We start from the raw sequence: 21,900 nt of genomic DNA on the forward strand, positions 1-21,900 counted from the left end.
GAATAATTCAGAACATGAAACATTTTTGCCATACTTATCGTACAAAAACTAAACTGATGGTCCGGCTACTTACTGCAATCTTACGAGGGTCCTTGTACGCAAGTCTGTTCGAAATTTGCCTCGTCCGCAGTTTTGAAGAACAGCCCACTCCCGTTATATCTGAGTCTGGCAGGAGACCGTGGTTCAAGTCCGCCGGTGAATCATATTTTCACAGTTTAAATATATCCTGCTTTCACCGGCACGTTTACTTTGTTCCTTTAATATAACAGATCATTGCAATGATCCTATGTGAAATTATGGCTGATTCATTTGGTGTGAATATTCTTTGTTGTCTGTTTCATAATGATATTGATAGCTGAGAAATGACTTTACTGTCAACTCGCAGCTTAAAATCCAGTACCTCAAAACAGACCCTCATAACATGTTATGTTAGACGCCAAAAGAAAATAAGAACAAGCAAAAGAAAAAAAGGACAAAAACAAAACAAACAAAAAACACCCTCGCGCAAGCCTGGTATCGACACTCTCTCACGTGGGGAAAAATCAAGAAAAACCTCTGGGACCAGGGTAGGAAAACCGATACAATCACGGAAATGGACAATCCACACAACACCTGGTATGGCCGTGGCGCAACGTGCAATCTCCACACGTTACAGTCGCCTGCGGAAACACGTGCGAGGTCACGCGTTCACTGTTGCGCCATGGCCATCAAAATTTTGCGGCTGACTGACCTCCTAACATGTGGCCTTTGTTTCTTTCAATTTAATGACGGAAAAAGAAAAAGCCTAAAACATTGACTCGGTTTAAAGGTCGTTCAACTTGGCTGGTCATCTAGTTTTGTATAGGTAGCATATACGTCATAATTACACGCAAACCTTTGTTGTTTTTTATTCGCCACTTGGAAACCTACTTGCAAAAGTATCTGTTCGTGATGCTGGCCGGTTAATATTCGGCATAAACTGCCGGACTGCGTGTAATCGCTGTTACTGCGACAAGGTAATTCTGCCACTTGAAGTGCAGAAAGCGTCCAAATAAACTTTACAATTCCCAACCCCAAAGACGCTCATTGAGGTGGTAAACAGCAATTTATCAGACGAGGAGACACCATGCAACAATATTTCACAAGCCCGTTTATAGGTAAGTCAGTATAGAATTAGCCTTGCTCCTTATAGTGTCTATATATCGTGTTCCAGCAACGACTATGCGTTTTTAGATACAGGTGTACTATGCCGATGATTTAAGTTTACGTCTCTGCGTGGAACAATGTGAACTGTTAAAATTAATTAGATGTCCATATTATATGAGTTTTCATAAGGAGATTCTCTTTACGCAAATTATCGTTTTCAGATCGAGCCTTTTTAGATTTTAGGAGCCGGCCAATTCTGCATGGTCACTTAAACCGGCTTGATTTGTAGCTAAGGTACATGATCAGAAAATATCGTTCTCTCGCAAAGGTCTCGTTGCTATGCAAATACGTTTTAACGGGATTTTGCAGAAAGCGGATGCACGAATTACTTCCCGAATTAGAAAATGAGGTGTGCATACAGGGTTTGCTAGTTACACAACTTAGAACTGTCTGGCGAATATTCTGGAATCATTTTGTTTGTTTTCAGCGGACAATGCACCTGGGTCGGCATAAGTTAAGTACAAGACATGACGAGGGCACTTTAATTCAATGCCTTAAATGGCCGTATCATTTTAAATGATAAGCTAGACTGCGGGCTGATATATATAGCAAAGAATAATCTTGTTAATACAGTAGTGAAGCACCCGTCTGATTACTGGCAGATAAAGTGGTGTAAATGCGGTGAAAACATTTCTTTATTCGCTTGAATACATCTCCATCGACATTACATATGTTATAAAAGGAGAGGTAAAGAAAGTTTTTGATCCTGATACGTTTCATAGAAAATAAAACGGCCATCCTTTAACATTTCAGTTTTCCCGGATATAAATCGTTTGACCAAATGTCTGAGAGGACCAGTCTTGGTCTCGCAAAATGTCTGAGACAGCTCTAGAAAAAATAATGAAAGTCAAAACAAAAACACGGTTTACGGTGCATCAAACGGTTAATTCCGCATTTTTATGGATAATTACAGTGCAAATCACGTCTCGCGACCTTTGACCACATCACGATTCACGAGAAAAAAATCATGTCATTTCACATTACACGGAAAAAAGGCCATATTCATAAATCGCGCAGATAACTCCGGGCGCAAGGTCTTATTAACAAGGCTGTGTATTCTATACGTTTTGCATTATTTAATGTCATAGCGTATTATGATAATTTGTATGGTTTTCGGCCCAGCCAGCTGAGAGAAAGAAGTTTTGAATTACAAATTACTTTGTGGCATGTCTCGGAAGAAGTTCTGGCTACATGTATTACGAATTTTAATTTTTAAAATGTACATGCTCGTTGTTTTGTTACGGCCAACAAGGTGAAATTTGTAACTCTTCTACGTCCTAAAAAATGCAAAGTGATACGAAATCTAGTTTCAAGGAAGATACACGTATGTCAGTATTAGAAAAAGTAATACTATTAGTAAAAAGTTACTTCCGAAATGGATTCAACGAACAACACAAACTGACGGTCCTTGAAGTGAACTGACCATGAAGCTTTTAGCTGTAGACAAAAACTGATAGACTACCACCGCTCACAAAGAACCCAATCCACCTCCCATGAACCCTCGCGCCCGGCTGAAAGATCCCGGTATCCCGCGTTGAAAGAAGACGAGGCAGAATTAATTAGCAATTTGCATCTTTCGGGATGTGAAACTATTTTGGTTGTCATTGTTTTCATCCGACCGATGGAAGAAGAAAAAGCGGTTCCCTCAGTTCTATGCATGCAGCTGGAATATTTTCTCACTGTTTCTCTCTTGCGACCATCAAAGACAGACAATGTTTTCTGACTCAGCCATAGTTTGCTTGTCTCTCCTTGGCGGTGACACGGCATCATCATTAATAGACAATATTTTGTAAACGGTCGCGGTGCCGTCTTTCTCCACATCTTCAATTTCGTATTTTTCATCGAGAAAACTGATTAATCTTCCTCTCTGCTCCCCAGTTGAACACTGATTTGCAATCCACTGCGCAGTTTGCTTGCTAATCAAACCCAAAACGTACTTCTCCCAGAGATGGCTCGACTTCCCGGCCTGACGGTCGATGTTTGTTTCCTCGAGTTCTTTTCGCCAAGAATATTTGGATTTTGATGGAAAGTTCAGCTCGTCTTTGCTTGTCTTGCTTGGCAAGCATAGCCGGTGCTCCTTGGGCGAGACTCTTTTTGCTTCGGACCTGTCCTTTTTGCGTTGCTTCGAGATAGACAGCCCTTTCAACTTGTAGAGTTTTTTCATGTCCGTTGAAAAGTACGATGACAAACAAGGGTCGCCCCGGTTGCTAATCACTTCTTCGGTAAATTCTAGCGGCGGCAAGCTAATTTCTTTGGGCTTTTTCTTAGTTAACAAATAATTCAGCGATCCGTTGTCTCTTTTTACCAGAGAACACTGCATCGGAGGCTTTAAAAGGGGAAGTTGAGACTCTCTGATGTGAACATAGCTTCTTACGAACTCACTGATGTCAATTGCTCTATTTCTTTTCGTAGCCTTACTCATTTCAGGCGTTGAAATGTCATAACCTAGAAATGAACGCTCTTCATCCAAATGTTTTTTTCTCCTCTCCAATTGTTCAGGTGTCCTTGGAAATTTCAACGATGGATTTTTCCACAGAAACTCCGTCGCGTAGTGTCGTTGTTTTTGCGAGGATCTCGAGTCGACCTCTGAAAAGGAAGAATTCCGCCTTCCGTTTACAGTGGGCAATGACGAATTTCTTTGAGTCATGTCGGTTTAAAGTATACAGAATTGTGCTTTATACCCTCGTGGAAAGAACTGAGATATCGTAGAAAATAAGCGAACTTTTCTTGACATGTTGCTAAGCGAGCAGATGTTACGAAAACAACAAAGCAAGTACTGGAAAGGAATTAAAAACAAATCTATCGGTCTTTCAAAGAGCCGACTCGCTATTGGCTGAACTTTTAAACCGCTGTATGGATTATTCAAAACTTCAATGACCGCGACACTTTTGTTTAGCTCGTGTTTTGTATCAAAAACAGTTTTAAGATGAAAAATGATGGGGTAATGAGGCTAAACTACAGAAGATGAAATGGTCTACCGTTCGTTAACGGAGAATCAAATCTGAGATTCATCACGCAAAACTGGAAACAATATGAAAACATTTGGAATCCTCTGAAATGGTCTCTTAAAATAAACTCACTTCGTTCTAAAAAAATTGACACAAACGACAAAGTTTTTGTCGTGTTGGAAAGATTCGTCAAATTCTACTCAAACAGGAAGTTTGGGATGTGAAGTCGAACGAGGTTGTAAAAACCCTCATTCACTGTCTCCTTGATGTCGAATGTGGATCAATTGAAGTTAAAGCGGTCGGAAAAAGAACCGACAAATTTGAGATTAATTGTTGTTAAAATGACGCATTAATTATGCTAATCGAATAGTGTTCCTATGGGTGTCAGTAAAGTCTGTTTTTCGTCCTATCCCCGTTAGAATGTTTATTAGTCGTTAGTCTAGTACCCATGCCTTTATCTCTTTGCGAGGTGAACTTTGAACTTATTGATAAACCACGCTCAAACTGGTCAGCGGTGCTCAATGCCAAATTTTCCAAATGGCGACTATTTTGGGAATCCTCGAGATAGCTACGTCTATATTCTTTTAATGTCAGTATTAAGACGTTTTAGATGTCTGCAAAGAAGGAAAAAAATTACGACCTTGATAGTTAAAGCACTAGCATTCGCATTAGCAATGGTAATTGTCGTAATCGGGGCGGATGAGATCAATAAAGGGGTGGCAAAGTCTGTCAGATTAATACCAGGAAATACCAGAATCGCGCAAATGAAAAACAAAAATTTCCCACTTCAAACTGCGTAAGCCTTACGAAAAGCACTATCTCTAACTTAGAACCGGAGCCATTCGTGGCCTCAGATGTATGTAAATCTGGATTGAGGTGGAAATGCAGACTTTAGGAAACAGCAAACGAATTGCCTTTCCGTAGTTCAGAAAGGGACTGGGGCCTAGTTTACACATTGTTCAAATTGTGTAATATGGAGGAAATGAACCCCATCGCCAGAAAGATTACATAACAATTAGTAAGTTTACCAAGTTTGGTTATGTTTCATCAGGTAGTAACCACGCTATGACCTGTCAAAGGTCGCCCAAATTGTGTCTCTAATCGGGATACGGCGTCCCCCAAATTCAAACGTACAAAGTGAGTCTAATTTTTCCGATGTTTGAAAGCCTTAAACTTTGCAAACTGACTAATTTTAATGTAATCGTTCTTGTGACTGACTCCAATTTCTGACTAAATTCAAATTTAAATGAAAATATATTAACTCATTCCCAGTCTCCGTTTCAATTTGGACGTTAGACGTCTTTTAAGATGATTATTGAATCCCTTTTTCAACTTTTATTTCACTGGTTTATTTTCTGCACCCATGTCAAACCAAACGCCTCAGCTTGTAAATTAAATGTGTAAAAGTTTTATTAAATTAATCCCTAGTTATATTTTACACGCTACAAGCTACAAAAACGTTGATACACTCTTACCATTTTTCCTACGTATCAATATTTGCTGCAAAAAAAAAAAAAAAAAAAAAAAAAATCCACCCTAAAAGGCAAATGAACAATGTAATACACTTCAGGGCTTCCCTCGCCCTTCCAATGTTGACCCTCGGAATGTCATTGCAAATTTCGTTCAACATTGATAAGCGGGGGAGGGGAGGGGAGGGAACAAGCAATACAATGGTGTGTGTCGAAAACATTACCCAGTAACAGAGAGTGTATCAACTCTTTTGACAATTACTTGTAGCTGTACTGACGTGGCTTTGAGGCTCTGTAAGCGGTCCAGTGAGGTTGCTAGCTGTTCGATCAGACCGTCATGGCTTGAAAGAAACTAAGAGTGCTTTCCATTTGCCAGAACTGGTCGGTCTGGCAGGCCAGTCTGTAAATCAAACACGTCATTGTGAAGGAATGGTGCTGCAAAATCTTCAAAACTAACCACTCCGAATTTGCCCGCGCTATTTTGAAGAAATGTGAAGGACTAGGATAAAACTTATCCTTCAAATTGGTACATTCCGTTTGCGAACTGACTAGGTCTGGCTGGCCAGTTCTGATAAATTGGAAAGTACCCTAAGGTTTATGACAGCTTTTCCCCCTAATGGTATTGTCATGTCACTCGTCACCAAATGAATCCAGGGAATGGATTCGGAGGATAGTAATTTCACACCTGTTTCCGTGTAAGGTTTAACGAACCGAACTAACGGTGCTGTCACTTCACGTATTATATATCCATAAATTCCACACCGCCGGCGGGATTTGTATCAGGGCTTTGTTCTTTAGTGGCCGAGAGAATGTACGGCTTGGTTGTAACTAACTAGAGTATGTAGGCCAAGGGACAAGTGTTAATCAAGAGCAGATAGAATGGTTTTCAAGCAAGTGTCGCAAGAAATTTCACATTTACTTTGGGTTTTGCTTGGCTATGTGTGTTCGCACCATTTTCTTGGACCAAAGAGAAGAGTTAGACCAAAACCAAATGTGGTTCACGTTTTCCCACGCTTGACGTCATTTTTCATGTATGCGCTTCGAGTTCTGCAGTTGGTCTATCGTATTGTCTTAGTTTGTTGTAATTGGTTAGAACGATTACTTCGGTTTTGGTTTTTATTCTAATCTTTTGCCTCAATAAATAATCTTTAGCCGTCTTTACTCAAAGACTTTAACATTTAAAATTGAAAATAAGTATTTTCAAAAACTTTCCCGAAATCGGCATTTGAGCCTGACAATTGTGTTATGAAAATTTCTCATGACAGTTTCCGTACACGAATTTCCACTTAGTTTTATTGTCAGTAAAATTGATGGAAAAAGCTTTTATACTTATTGTGTTACGGCAACAATATCATTATTTGGCGTGCGTTATCGATGATTTCTTTACTTACTGCATTTTGCTTTTACACACTTTCATAAACGTCGAGAAAGTCTGCTCTTCGCGGCATGTGCATGCCTATTTAATTATTTGTAATTATACACATAATTAGTGACCTCAGAAATAATAGGGAAATAATTATGGAGCGAACCACTGACCGATAAGTGGGCCTATAAATGAATGATGAGATTAAAATCTTGAGGTCGCAAAAAGAAGGGAGAGAGGAAGGCCGGCAGGAAGAAAATGGGGTCTCGTGCAGTTTCCTGCAAAATTTGTTAATTTAAAAACAGTTATTCCTTGGCGCGTGTTTCTTAGCAGGGCATTTACGATTGTCCTTGTGTGTTCAACAATACAATCGCGTGGTCCTTTGTCTCAAAGGGATTTGAAATCTGCGTTTGTTATCTCTGGCACACAAAGCAAATTGTCTTCTAATTTGATGTGACAAGTGTCACAGCGGACAGTGGTTGTTCGGCCGGTCGAAACGGTTTAATTGAATCAGGAAATCGCGGTTTGCTAGAAATAAGCGTTTAACATTTTACTTCAAAATTTTATGAAAAAGAAAAAAAAAATCCGCCCATTCGTCAAAAAGTTAGGACATAGAGAGAATCTACACACGTTTAAAAGGTTATAAGTTCATCGGCTTTGTAAATATCAGAAAAAAACATATCGTAGTGAAATTATATTTTTGCTTATTGGCGAATGCAGATTTTAAATCTCTATATTTTTCATTTCTCCGTCACATTCAAGTTGAGTGTCAAAGTATAGACATCTTGATCCAACTCTTAAACGACAAAGGCACAAAAGGCTATTCTCTATGTTTAAAAAAGTCGAGTCGTTTATACGGAAAATCATGACGTTTTAAAGACGTTACAATTAAACTTACGCCGCGCATTTTTACATGGCAGAAGTTAGACAATGTAACGTCTCTAGGAAACGAAAATTTGCTCGCTGGGCTTCCTGCTCGTCGTTGCCATTTTATCCCTCATCATTAGTGTCGCGTAACAGAATACGAAATTTGCTAGCGTTGTTAAGACCGTTCTGTGGATTTTTGAGCCGAATCGATTTTGATAGCGTTTGTAGAGTCAGCTGCAAGATTAATTCATATGACAGGCTGAACGCCTTGTAGTTTACAAAAGAGAACCAAATTGATTCGGTCCCTGAATACGTCGTCTATTGTTGGTTGCAGCTGGCATATTTTAATTAGAGTTTGCCTAATAATTCTTTTGTGAGACGAGCTGTTGTCAATAGAGATAACATATGGACTGAAGAGAGGCCTACATAAGGAAATCAAGCCACAGGAAGGAATGATCGCAAATATTTCAGGTATTTTGGCGCTCGGGTTTTTTGCTTATTTTCTCGTTGTGTTGTGTGCAATACTTTACGCGTCACTGGCGTTGGTGAAGGACTGAAAGTAGGCGAAAAACGGCGACCTAAAATCTTGACCGATAAAATCAATTTTGCCTTACTGTGAATTGTGCGCCTTGAAGTTGAAAATCTATGACACAATTTGCATATCGGTTTAGTTGTGCTTTTTCGGCGGAATAGCGAGACCAATCCTGTTTCTTCGGAAGACAACGTCGTTGCTTTTTTCTCTCGAGAAAAACGCGATAGCGATTTCGGTTACGGCTGGTTTTTTTTGTCGACATTTTGATATCTTCGTATGAGACACATGCTCGAAGAAGTAACCAAATAAAACAACTGGGAATCGAGAATAACCATTGCCACAAGTGCTTTTGTTCAGTCTTCTGCTCGAACGAAAACATGAATCTCGAAAACAAACCGTTGATTTTACTGAGTATAAAATTCTTAGATTCCATGGCGAAAAAGCTTGCTTCGCAGAGAAAACAATACCTTAAAGCTACGGCCTTCGTTTATAATTGATGTGGGTTGCGATAATCTCTCTCGGTGGCGTTTTCGCCAAAGACATCTGCTCTTAGGATTTTAATTAGCCAGCGAGATTTGCTGCAATGAATAACTTGTCGTCAGCAGAAACCGAGTTTAGAGTCGATGCACCTGCGAGTCTGCGAGTGTACTGCTTAGTGGACTGGAAAACAATGGACTAACACGCGCAGCTTATATGAAAGCCCTGTTGAGATTTCTTTAACAGTCTGGTCAATGCGAAGACCTTAAATCGAGCAATGCACCGAGTGTTTCTTGCGGGTAAAGAATGAGCACAATAAGGCGTTCAATATTTGAAAACACGCGTTCTTGTTAACTTAAAAATCTCACCGTTTAGGTGTTTCTTTGCATGTAATTTGCAGAAGATAATATATAAAACGTACTGAAGATCCTCAACTTGCCTTGCTTCCGATTCAAGGCGATTTCCCGCTATTTGATTGGTTGAGATTTTTTAACCCCCAAAATATTCTATTTATAAACTTCTTTTAAGGTCTTAGAGTAGGAAAATTAAAAGCTTCCTTTCCGCTGCCGACCTAACTAACATCTCGACTCACACGAGACCGCGAACGAAGTTTACTTCATAGTAATGTTGTTGTACTTTGAAACGTGAATAGCATTGATCGAACAAAAACTATATTTCTGTCTTATGAATAATAGACGAGAAAACATGCCACTTTGGACAATAAAATATTCGTCCATCTGGCATAAAACGCGTTGTACCGTGAAGTGTATCCAGCGGTTGTTTTTTTCAAAAGGAGTTGAACTCACATATGAATTTAATATCCACCGGTAAGTCGGCAAATCATGGTAACACTGGAGGAGAAATCGTTTGGCAGTGGCGCCCATTAATTACATAACAAGTATAAAACATCAAAATTCACTTCAAATCAGAACTGATAGAGTCACCAGCAAGGAGCAGCTGTTCACTGGTAACTGCGTTATCCACCGACGGTGAAATACGGCAGCGTAAAATACAGGCGCGTATTTAATAGTTCGAAACCGATATTTGCGAGTTGTTCACGGTGCTACCGACTCTCTCGCAGGAAACATGTTTGCTCCGCGTGGCGAGGCGCAGTTTGTGGATTTTAGAAGCAGAGAGGAGATGAACACGAGAAGAGCAGATGTCAAACAGAAATCGTTTATGCAACCAGTTTACAGAACAACCAAGGAAGTCGATTGTAGGCAAACAGTCACGCCGAACGACAGGCATAACGGAGTCCAGCGGCCCGAGTTTACGAGGTAAGCCGCTAGCTGACGCCGGTTGTGCGGCGATTTTTTGCTGTTTTGTGAAATTGTACGGGTTGTTAAAAATATGTATATTCTGCGAGTACTCGCCATGACTCGAAAATAATTCAATTAAAACCCGGCTTTTGTTCCGTTGCGAGATCCACCTTCTTCAGTCAACAGCCCTTCATCACGGGTAGCTATAGCCGCAGTAAATACGGCGGGTTATTTACCTCTCCAATAGTTATCCACCGGGGGATTGTTATATGTGGACCTCACAGAGCGCGAATTCAGTTCGTCCTCTTGCCGAAATCTTCAACTTGAATTTCACGATGTCTTTATTTTTGATGCATTATTAATACTCTGCTTTATTTGTTTTGCCGAATTTGTCATCTAATTCAACGAAAATTACATGTTTGTGGAGTCGACACCATCATAAAGCGAAAAATGACAGGAAGACACACTGAAGAAAAGTTTGAAAGAATATGTTTTTGTTATAAGTTCTGTAGTTTCACAACCCACTTGAATACTCTGTAATATACAGATTCACGCAATTAATTTTTAATTACAAGCAACGTTTGAATAAATCATTAAGGAGAGTGTAAACTGGTAATTACTTAGAAAAAATTACTATTTTTCTATCTACATGAAAAAGCCCAGGTGAATAGATTTTCCTGTTTGATTCTTGCTTCAGGTTATTAATTCGATCTAAATAAGGTCCTTTCTGGACCAATTTTAGATTTGAACGGTGGACCGTATGGCGGTCGTTTTTTACCAAATATGTTGCAACAGGCAGAATGTCAGAAAAAGGTTAATTCAAACTAGTTTCTCAGTTTACCTTTTCAAATAGGCAGCTCGGCAGATTGGAGTACAAAATGTATTGATTGTAAAACAAATTCGTCCATTGAAATTAAAGAAAATATTTGAAATGAGTGGGGAGAATAGCGATTCTAAAAATAGAACCATACGGAAGAGAACTCTACACCTCACAAAGGCAACAGCTTTCAAAATACCACCGGGATTTATACAGTAAAACAACTGAAAGACAACAGAACATTACTTAGCAGCTAAGGGAATTTAAGGGTCATTAGAATTTGTTCCAAGCTGCAGGATGACATCAGATAAAAGGTGTCAGCTTATTTTTGTATGAACCTTACTACATAGCAGTGATATATTCAGAATATAGAATTTTCCTGCTAACTCATGGATAACTTTTAAATCGACTGATCCGATGTACTTTCGTCCGTTTTTGCTTAGTTGCCCTCAGATTTCGTTGTCTTTCACTACAACGCAAAAGAGCTTCAGTTTAAGTGTATGAATAAGTGCCTTTATTAAAGTGTCAAAATGAAAAATAAAAATATAATGGGAATACTATAAAACAAATGATGTCTAAAATCGTTATACTTAGTTAATTCTAAACCATTAAAATATAAGCAAAGAGACAATACTAATTCTTCGTTAGTTAGTTTTCTCTACATGTTTCAAAGGCATTCAGTAGGCATTTTATCTGGGACGCCACGTTTTCTCAGGGGCCTATTCCTAGCTGTATTCCAGAGTAGGAGCATTCTTCAGTATAGCAGTTATATTGAGCCTGTTCTGTTTCAGAATGGATGGAATAATATGACGCTCATTTTGCAGCTCCCAATAGACCCATTCGGCCAACGCAATGTTGTACCCAATTCAGATCCCCCGGGGTTAAGATTCTTTGTTTATTGCATTTGCATTATAATGTAGCATTCACATTTAAATGATATGGAAATACTCAGAACAAAACATTTTATGCCCAAAGGATTTGAATTGGGTACAACATTGCGTTAGTCGAATGGGTCTATAGTGTGATGGAGAATGAACGGAATACGGTTTACTTGGAATTATGGGATTGCATCCTTCTGCAAAGTGTTTGGTTTACTCGGAATAGTCTTAGTTTGAATTGTCTTAGTTTGGGAGGAGGGATGACGCAGTGGTGAGAACATTAATCCCCCCACCAATGTTGCCCGGGTTTGATTCCAGGGACTCGGCGTTGACATATGTGGGTTGAGGTTTGTTTTTGGTTCTCGTCCTTGCTCTGAGAGGCTTTTCTCCGGCCGGGTTCTCCGGTTTTTCTCCATGAACAAAAGCCAACATTCCCAAATTTCAAGTTGACCTGGAAACAGTGGATGAAAGAGCCATTCTGTGGAAGCCACTAAGATTCCCATTAATTTATTATTATTATTATTATTATTATTATTATTATTATTATTATCATTATTATTATTATTATTATTATTATTATTATTATTAAATATTCAATATTCATTGTAATCTGTCGCTTCGATGTTCAGTTAATAAACCAGGAAAGAACGTTAAAAACACAGTCTCAAATGACTAATGTTCTCTGTCTTAACCAGAATGCGCGCAGTATTTATTAAACATGAAAATATCATCGTTAATAGTCCTCCTTAGGGGAAGTTAGTTCCTTTTGTTTTAAGGTATTCCCGGAGATTTCGCTCTCTGATTAAGAAGACTATTTTACTGATCGCTTTTACCTATCTGTAAACATTTTGGAAAATTTTGGACTTTTTTGAGACGCTCAGATATCTAATATTCCGATCAGTTATACAGTGAAGTCTTTTCGAGCCGATGATTCCAATAATAGAAAATGGAATAGGGATAAAATATGTGCAAAACGCATGAAATAAGTAAAAAAAACATGATGTTACACGAGACGCATATAACATCACTAGAAGCATATAAAATATTAGCTTCGTATGTGCTAGGAGCACTTTTTATTTGTATGGAAAAACCGGTTAGAATTTTCCGCCAAATAGGACAGCGCACTTGAGTGCTTTCAATTCGTATGCCGGGAAAACAAGTCGTTTTGGTAGGAAATTAAATGGAACGGTCCTTTCCCGGCGTTGGACATTTGAGTAGCAAACTGCGTATTTCATCGTGAAACAAATGATTCATTGATATCCCTGTAATTCCGGCGAAAACGAAAAAAGCGGTATACTTCTAAGGTATTCCTTGTCATCCGAAAACTTCCAGTGAAGAGGATCGTTCCAGCCTTTTGATTTCCCACAAAAGAAATAACCGGCTTTATCATGTAAATGGTGCTCTAGGTGTCATTGACCATGCGGACCGTGACGAAGGGTTATATTTAACTTGAGAGCTCCAAGAATAGAAACTTGTGTTTATAAACACCGCGCAAAGACGCTAAACATACTGAGCCGGCAAACATAGCCGAGTAGCCGTTAAGTTTAGTGCATGTTAATCGCGTGCCCTCGCTTTTTCTGTAACTGAGAGTAACAACAAGTTCTTTCTTAGTTTTTTGAATGACAGAAGTTGATTAATCAGCTATTATGTAGGTAAAGTGTAACAAAAAGAAAATGACAGGCAATCAAGCATAAGACTGCCAAAAGAGAGCCATTAGACACAAAACGTATGTCAACCCTTCAATGCGGACGTTTCGGTTGGCATTCCCCGCACACTTTGATAGCTATCATTTCAGCTCCTTATTTATACCTAGATTCTTCTTTTTGTTCAACCAGAAACGAACAAAGCTGAATTTTAGATGTACGTAAATGTGCCGGGCAATTATCGAATTCAGTTATAAGTAAACAATGACCATTATTTCGCACGAAAATATCAGTATAGTACAGCACTGAAGAGAGGCTGACGGTTGAAAACTGGGGAATGTTGCATCATCTGTCTGACCTGCGCCAGGTTTTGTTTGGGAATATTGAGTCACATGATACATTTCGGCCAATCACTGCAAAGTAAATCTATATTTGATGGATTGTTTGCATTGCGGACCCGGATGTTACTCTCTGTTTCACTTTCAAGAGCCGAGCGTCGCAGCAGTGCTCTGGCAAAACTATCGCGTCAACTCAGTTTTCATGTGTCAACTGAAGGCCGTTCCGGCGTGGTTTTCGTGTCGGCACGAACAAAGCCTTAATGATTTTATGATTCATCGGCCAGATTTACGACTGTTCGTGTTGGAATAATGATAATAATAGGCTACAGTCAGACGATACTTAAGAGGCATATTAAGTTAAGAGAGCTTCGTATATCTCCAGTCCAGCTTATTAATATCAGGAAGTACAATAAGTAAATAAATAAATAAATAAATAAATAAATAAATAAATAAATAGATAAATAAGTAAATAAGTAACTAAATGCACTGAACATATTTTCTTTTACATTTAATGACCTTCGTTTTGGTGGTATTTGCATTTTGCCGATTGTAAAGAAATTTTTAAGCCCAAAAAGTTAAATGTTTAATACATCCCGTTCGGGTTCAAATGTACTGAACATATGTTCTTTTATTCAGTAAACCGAACTTTGTTTTGGCGGCACCTGCTCTTCGCAGAATACACAGCAATTTACAATAATCACAAAAATTGAACGTTAGACACGTTCGTGCACTCTGACGGCGAGGCTACGTAGTTGCCAAGGTCGCCGACTTAATTAACGGCGACTTTATTTTCGGAACATTTCGGAAATTGTAAATCTTCGGAAAGCGTTGATTTTCGATTCTATTATTCAAACTCTAACGAAAAAAGTATTTTTGAAGAGTTTTTAAATTTCTGTATAAACTCAGCAGTGCCTACCGGTGTTTGGTGGACTAGCGCTTCACTGCAACGAGAGAGATGGAAAGAAAGGAAACCATCGAACGTTTTTAGTGATAGTTAACAGTGGTTACTTTATATGTTTATTGCCTTTATGTAGCTGACCAAATAAAAATCGCAAGTTGCTCATAAATTATACAACACGCAAAACGACATAAATCGCATCAACTCCGGAAAAGCGGTTTGAATTTTCCAGTTTTAGAAAGATCGGAAAATTAATGAGCAGGTTTTGCCGCTTTCAAATCGGGTTGATTGTGAAATTAATTGGGAAACATGATCTTGAACACGGAAAAAAGGCTGGAATAACCGTCGACGACAGCTGATTTTGGTCGATTTCTATTGCTCATGAATATTCATTGAGCCCCCGAACAGACCGCCAAAACCATCTGCCTCAGCGGATTGCTCAAATAATCCTTTCTTAGTTCAACCGAGCGGCCTCTCAAGGACGACATAATTCAGTGAGTTCATGATCGCAGCGATTCACTGGTACTGTTCCTCGACAGAATTGCCGGCTTATTGGAGAGAGGATATGATTCAACGCAAGCTTGGGGAAAATCGCGAGAAACGACAGAGGCCTCGCTCAAGCGAAAAATTAAGGTCACTTTAGCTCTCTATTTTATTGATATATTGTATAGACAAGTTGAGATATCCGTATGCAATCAGTTTAATAGCACGCAAGAAAAGCGCCCGATTATATACATACGCAGCACGTTAGGGTTTTTCACAACTTGGCGCTTTCATCAATGGTGTCTCTAGTGATATTCCTGTTAGTTCAATTTATATTTACTCCAAGGTCTATACGACACCTTATCATCATGCAGTTACTTCTTCAGCCGGGTACAATATGGCTTCACTACACATTTCCGCGAGTTGTGTTTGTGAATACCACACATCTGCCTTTCGTAGAAAAGACGATATCCGAGCTTTGAACTCGTCGGAAATCATTCCTGAAGAATCTTGTCATTCCACATTTACGCGCACGCCAAGCGCAGATGGGACGGCTAAAATCCCTTTAGACTTAGCAGGAACTTTTCTGTTTTGTTTTACACGCCTAAACAAGTTGTAACGAGCAACTATTTAAATACAGCTGCCATAACTTATGCATATGTAACGAATAAAAAAAATATTGCGCGCCCAAAAATCTACATTTAAACAGGTACAAGACGTTTATTTTTCGTCGCCTCGACAAAAAGACAGTAAATTGTAAGCAAGGTAAAATATAATCAGCGTGGCTCAGCACAGCGTACAGTATTACATGGGTAAAAATATATCATTGCGCGCGGAAACAACTGTTTTGTACGGCTTCGAAATTTGTCTAATTCAAAAGGGCGAAATTAATCACAATAAGCAGCAGTTAGGCAGGTTTTTGCCACTTATAAAATTTACTATTGTGGTCGGCTAACACAGAAATGCTTTAAAAAAAGGAAGCAAAAATATTTGCAGTTTTAATTTAAGTGCAGTTTGCGATAACCTTTTTAGGAACTGATTAATTTCTCCTGATTTAGAATCATCTTATTTCCGAGCCTGAAGCAAATCGCTGTTGAAACCTTGGAAGAAAAAAAACATAAACGGACTTTGTTATTTAGCATTAATACTAAAGATTGAACACTTCCTTTTTATGTAAACGTTTGAAATTCTGCTTTTCACCCTTCGTTTCTTCCGTCCTTTTTGAAATCAATCATTTGTGCAGTTTCTCTGCTACTGTTATTGTTCACCTTTTATATAAATTGGAATGCAAATCAAGATATCTTTTGTGCCTCGAGGTTAAAATAAAACTCGGAGATTTTGCTGTTGTAAACATGTTTCCTGTTGTGGGAGATTAATTGAAGTTATAAGTTACAACTTCATTTCAATCAGTTTTATCTGTCCAACAATCTATATCAACCGCGACCTAAAATCCAGAAGTCATAATTTTGAAGCAACTTTATTTGTGGGACATAGGCGAGATCAGTGGAAAATGATTCTCATTGAGTTCCATTAACAGAAGTTTTTGTCGGCTCTCGGAATAAATTAATAACAAACTTAGCTTTTAAGAATGTTTTGTTATTGAGTTTTACCGAAACATAAACAATGTCCCAAAGAATTATTTGTTTTATTTTGTCAAAGAAGTATATCAACTTTGGCAGGAAAAATATCGGATTATATACCCGATTTAAATTGCATCAAAAAGCACTTTTTATTGCCCACTTATTTTAAAGTATGTTTTTTAAAATATACTTTTCTATTTTAGATCTAATTTTGGAACGCGGTTTGTTCTCTTCCTAGCAAAAATTTTCTGTCGTAATTTCTCTTTTCGTGTCAGTTTTGATTAACTTTTGATAGTAGAAATACAGTGCGTTCCTTGTTTTTCATATAATTGCGTTCGTTATCCTTTTTTTCGCGTTTATTTTAAAATATAATTATTGGTTATTTAATTTTCTCATTATCTCTGCATGGGTACGAATGTCGTGCGTAAAAATGATTCTGGCGTAGCATAGCATAGCATTGCATAGAATTTACGATGTAAACTTGTACTGAGGTGGAAAACTGTTTTTCTGTCTGTCTGTGCCCTCATAGAACTGTTCAAGATCTTTCCAGAGATGATTGTGAAATGATCTGAAGGACGTGCAAATTTTTAGTTTAGAATCTCTGTAAAATGAAGTTATTTTCTGTACAGCGAGGATCTTCTTTAATATTATGTCTAGGATTTACATTGAGATGGCGGTACAATCTCAACGGAGACGCGGTACTGTTTTGCCAAAAGGCTTATCATTTTGAAACCGTTACACCAGATGGATTTCTTTTGCTTCGTTTTCAAAGCGAGGCCAGGCCAGAATCTTCAATGTAAATATTATCTTTATAGTTCGAATAGAAATGTGCAGTCGATCAGGTTTGCAAGTGGTCTCCCTTTGATAGAGGTTTAAAGCCATCCCAGAAAATGGACCATTCAATGAAGGGTGCAATAAGCATCGCACATGAAAACGCACTTGGTCGCCAGGATGCTCTGACTCGGAACCTCTATCACTTATACAAAACCTTGGGAGTCAACCCTTTCTCGAGTAAATTTTAAATAAATCTACTTGGAAAAGGGTTGACACAAGGATTAATACAAATAGAGGTTCCTAGTCGTGGTCTCTTATTGTCACACCATCTGTAATGGCAGCGGTGGTAAAATAACATTTTTTTGAAATTTTATTCTGCAGTTTGGCTGATGTGTACGAAGGTGCCCTCAGAAATGTCCTGGGGATCCAACTTCACCTGACCCTGGATGATCAACAGTCGTTTACACAGGAGGCAATTAACGACCTTCTGTTCCGCGACAAGAATTCAACAACCCAACACAGAGCTCCTTTACGGCTGGAGCCTTTGAAGAGAAGAAGCGAAAACCACCAACATGAACGACTAGGCGAAGCACCTAAGGACGTGAAAAGTTTAGGGTCATTCCAAGGGCGAACTCTCCTGAGGGACCCACGAAGAGTGTCATCGGGGGGCTCTGCCTTCCATGTCCCGCCTAAAAAGGCACGTATGGATGAAGAAATATCGCTCCCAGAAAGGGGATTCCCAATGGATCGCTACGGTGTCCCCCCTCACGGGGCGAACTACCCACCGGACTATCCGAACTCGTTTCCATCCCCGAGGGGCTCCCCCGGTATGTACCACCGAAGGGTTAATGCTCCCGAAGCAATGACTCATGTTTACGGGACGAACGGGATACACATCCCGGTCCCTCGAGATCGCTACTCGCTGTGGCCTTATGGCCACCACCGAGATTTCTCGACTTTGTTTCCGGTGCGTTGTGCGTCGGTTGAAAGCGACCGGAGATTTCATCACAGTGTCCTAGAGGAAGAGCGACGAAGGAGTATGGACTTGGCACGGTTAAATGGGTTTGCTCTCGACAAAACAGCTGTTCGCGTTAAAGTCGAGAAAGAGGCTAGAGAAGAAGACGTTAAACGCGACCGGAAACCAAGCATTACCGAAAGAAGGAGCTCCTCGACGCCTGGAAAGGAATCGGGACTCGAACGAAGCACAGAAAAAGAAAAACTGTCACCCTCCTCTCCGCCGAAATCTAAGCCAAACTCTCTGTATCCAGCATACCGCTCTAGTCCAGTAAATGGCGCTGGGAGTATTGATTTTCGCATGGAGACACGCTACCGCAGCGCCATCAGGAAAATGGAGTCGAGAAGAGATGGGAAGAGACGAAACGGCGAGGACGCTAAAGAAGAGTTTCTTTTCAAACTGGGACTCGAGAGAATTGAGGCTTGAAACAGTTTACAATTTAGAAACTTTGAAGAAGACGAATTATACGATAATTATGAGTGGAGGCGCATTGCGTTTGTGTTCTGCGTCTTCGCCGGATCCGGCGGTCGATCGGTCAACCGAGCCTGGTATTTACTATAGTGTTGTTCGGATTCTTTGGGAAGGAGACATTCGTTGCTTACACTTTGGACAGGAAACGTTCCTCCACATTCTCTCTCATTTAGTAATTGGGAACGTAGCACAGAACATGGATTCTGAGTGTATGCTTAACTTAGCGACTCTTAATAGTCTCTCCAATAGGGACGACTGATTATATACCGAGACGAAGAATTCTTTTTCCAAACCTAGCCTTGACCATATGGTCCCTCTCCACCTAGTCTATGAGTAGGGTTACCTGTGAAATGTTAGGAAATCGGAAACATTACAAAAGGCTGGGTAGCCTGTGATGAATCGCGTCTTCAGCAGCTCCAGCATTTGTGAAACGCTCCCGCCCCCCCCCCCTCCCACCCCATTCATTAGGCCCGGAACACTAACGACCCAACTGCACTAGGCTAACAATAGGAAAAGGATAAGGGCTAAAATATCAGCCTCCTCTGCAAATCATGTTCAAATTTAACTGATTGGTAGTTGTAAAGTTTGACAAAAACTTTTGAGCACCGAGGCGGGATGATTAGCAAGCAATATAAAAGTTTGTCTAGAATGGATGGCCTTGTGACTTTAATAAGACAACATCATTTGTGACGTCATCTCTCTTGAGAGAGCGTCACATTTGAGGGGAGTCACGGCACCACTTTGACAAGATTATGATTGGTGAACTCATTAGGCCGTGAACACAAATACTGCGCATGTTCCCAGCGTAGCTCCTTTAATAGTCCCTTAAACAGATAGTGATACTGTTCAACCTATATTTAAACGTCTGTCAGTTACCTTGTAGCTTGTAAGTGCATGTTCTTGTTGTAAAATAGAGCGCTTAACGAAGTTGCTTGTGTTTGAGTCGTGTTTGATTGCTTCTTTGGGATGTTTTGTTCTATCCTGGCCTAGTCTATGAACCCTCATCTGTCAGGTATATTTATGTAGAGTCTTGTGGTGGTGAAGTAAATCGTCGAAATCGGTAGCGTTATGTTCCCATTACGGAGTTTTCTCAACGACTTGAACTTAAAGTTCTCAAACTCAACAATTCATTAAGGAAAACAAAGAAAATTACTACTGTGACCGTGGTTTAGATATATGTTCCTAATTACCATAACATTTTGCCAACTTTAGCCCTGAATTTCTCCAAGAATTATTGATCACCTGAGAAACCATATCAAACACTCGAAAGTGTGTTTTATCAGATATCCAAACATCTCGACGTCGTTTAAGAATACGCGGCTGTGCATCCTTTTTTTTTCAACTTACTTCTCAGTGTTTGGATATCTGATGAAACACACCTTCTTGTGTTTGATATATTACACAAGGGCTTAAAAATTTTTGGCTGATCAGAAATGCCATAATGGCATATGAAATAGAAAAGGAGCTTTCTGATTTAAGGAAAATTTCAGGGTCATGCAGGTCGTTGAAACGCAGAGACGCTGCAACAGATGACCTTAGGAAGTACTACACTTTTTTTCCGCTCCAACCGGTTTCAATGGAACTGAAATAACCGTTCCATTCGCAGAACATTTTCACTTTTATTTTGTTTGCTTCAAGGATTTTTATCCACTAATGAGATTGCAAGTTTGCTACTGAAAATGAGGCCCTTAGCCTCGCCTTGTTCGAAAAAGCCGCTCCATTTCACATGGAAAGTTTCCGAAATTTCAATTCACACCAGACGTTTCAGCTATAAACGGAAAGCACCTGAAAGTGCTTACAACAAACTCAGCCGATTCCAGTTGCAGTTCAGCGCCTGAAATATTCTGCTTGCAAAACATATCTTTTTCAGTTAACGTGGAAAAAAGGGTAGTTCAAAGTATTCATAACTGAATCCATGCAATTGATACACGCGAGGTTTATTGAATACAGCCGGAGTACGTAGTAAAATAAATTCTGATTTTTCTCCACTTACACTGTTTTCAACAATAGGAACGGTTTCCATCTAAAATACAGGGGCACTCGACGTTTCGTTTCTGCGGAATATCTTTTCTAAAGGCCCAGAATTTTAATTCGGATTAAACTGTGATGGAAACTGACTATAGTTTTCTCGAAGAGAAATGCATGTTACTTCAGACTTTTGGAACACTGAACGACGAATTCGCTTTGTTACCGGAGAGGCAAACATGTCCTTTAGAATGTGAAATAAGGCCGCCTACCATTTTACGAAAGTCAACAGCGACTCGACAATTGGGAAATAACATTCCGTTCCCTATACATTCCGCTACTGCAGTTTTAGCTTAAGAAGAAGAGAGAAAATGATTTTTGGAACACTAACAGACAGTTGATACCCACGCAAGAGCACCCCAGGTTGCTAGTGGACTAACTTGGTATCTGTCTATTAATCATTAACTACAAATTCTTATTTTAAAACTTCACTAATTCTTCAATATTTCTTATTTCTCTTAATTTAACCAATCCTTCTGGAAAAACTATCTTCTCCCAAATATACCCAAAAATATCACCCCAAAATTCACAAAACACCCCACAACATAGATTTATGGGATGAACATAGACTTTTTGGATCCCTTGAAACGTGAACGAGATATTTCCATTAAAGCCATGTAAAGTGCGGTAAAATGGTGTTTACGTTAAGTCCCCCCTTAAGACGACCTCGTTCCAAGATTGGCCTGGAAAAGAGGTTGGTCTTTCCACTCAAAATGTGAAAAATTTCCCAGTTGGTTGCACACAAATTCTTTTTGTACTAATGTTCAGATCTAAAACTTACCGTAAACCTAACACAAACCCAAGGACTAGCACTTTCAAAAGGATTAAAAAACGCTTTAAAAACTCGTTTAAAACGCGTTAAAACCAATCTAAAAAGC

At 39.3% G+C, this 21,900-nt stretch overlaps 1 protein-coding gene across 3 annotated transcripts; it reads left to right on the top strand.

Annotated features, from left to right (window-relative positions):
* The first annotated feature begins 851 nt into the window (after positions 1-851).
* On the top strand, positions 852-19,927 carry LOC146480229 (uncharacterized). Of its 3 annotated transcripts, none has more exons than XM_085109913.1 (3): positions 852-1,136; positions 9,923-10,118; positions 17,893-19,927. In XM_085109913.1, the coding sequence occupies exons 1-3, from the start codon at positions 1,106-1,108 to the stop codon at positions 18,950-18,952; spliced, it is 1,287 nt and encodes a 428-aa protein (XP_084966039.1). In that variant the 5' UTR covers positions 852-1,105; the 3' UTR covers positions 18,953-19,927. The 3 variants fall into 3 exon arrangements, with proteins under 3 accessions (XP_084966039.1, XP_084966040.1, XP_084966041.1); XM_085109914.1 differs by lacking the exon at positions 852-1,136 and adding an exon at positions 7,648-8,303; XM_085109915.1 differs by lacking the exons at positions 852-1,136; positions 9,923-10,118 and adding an exon at positions 14,963-15,307.
* Positions 19,928-21,900: the final 1,973 nt, after the last annotated feature.

This window comes from Pavona decussata, unplaced genomic scaffold, assembly GCF_977016875.1.
Source record: "Pavona decussata unplaced genomic scaffold, jaPavDecu1.1 SCAFFOLD_54, whole genome shotgun sequence".
In the NCBI taxonomy this organism is placed as follows: domain Eukaryota; kingdom Metazoa; phylum Cnidaria; class Anthozoa; order Scleractinia; family Agariciidae; genus Pavona; species Pavona decussata.

Coding starts and splice junctions, on each gene's coding strand:
- LOC146480229 (XM_085109913.1), top strand. CDS start 1,106: ATGCAACAATATTTCACAAGCCCGTTTATAG. Junction 1,137..9,922: donor TTTCACAAGCCCGTTTATAG/GTAAGTCAGTAT, acceptor ACTCTCTCGCAG/GAAACATGTTTGCTCCGCGT. Junction 10,119..17,892: donor CAGCGGCCCGAGTTTACGAG/GTAAGCCGCTAG, acceptor TTTATTCTGCAG/TTTGGCTGATGTGTACGAAG.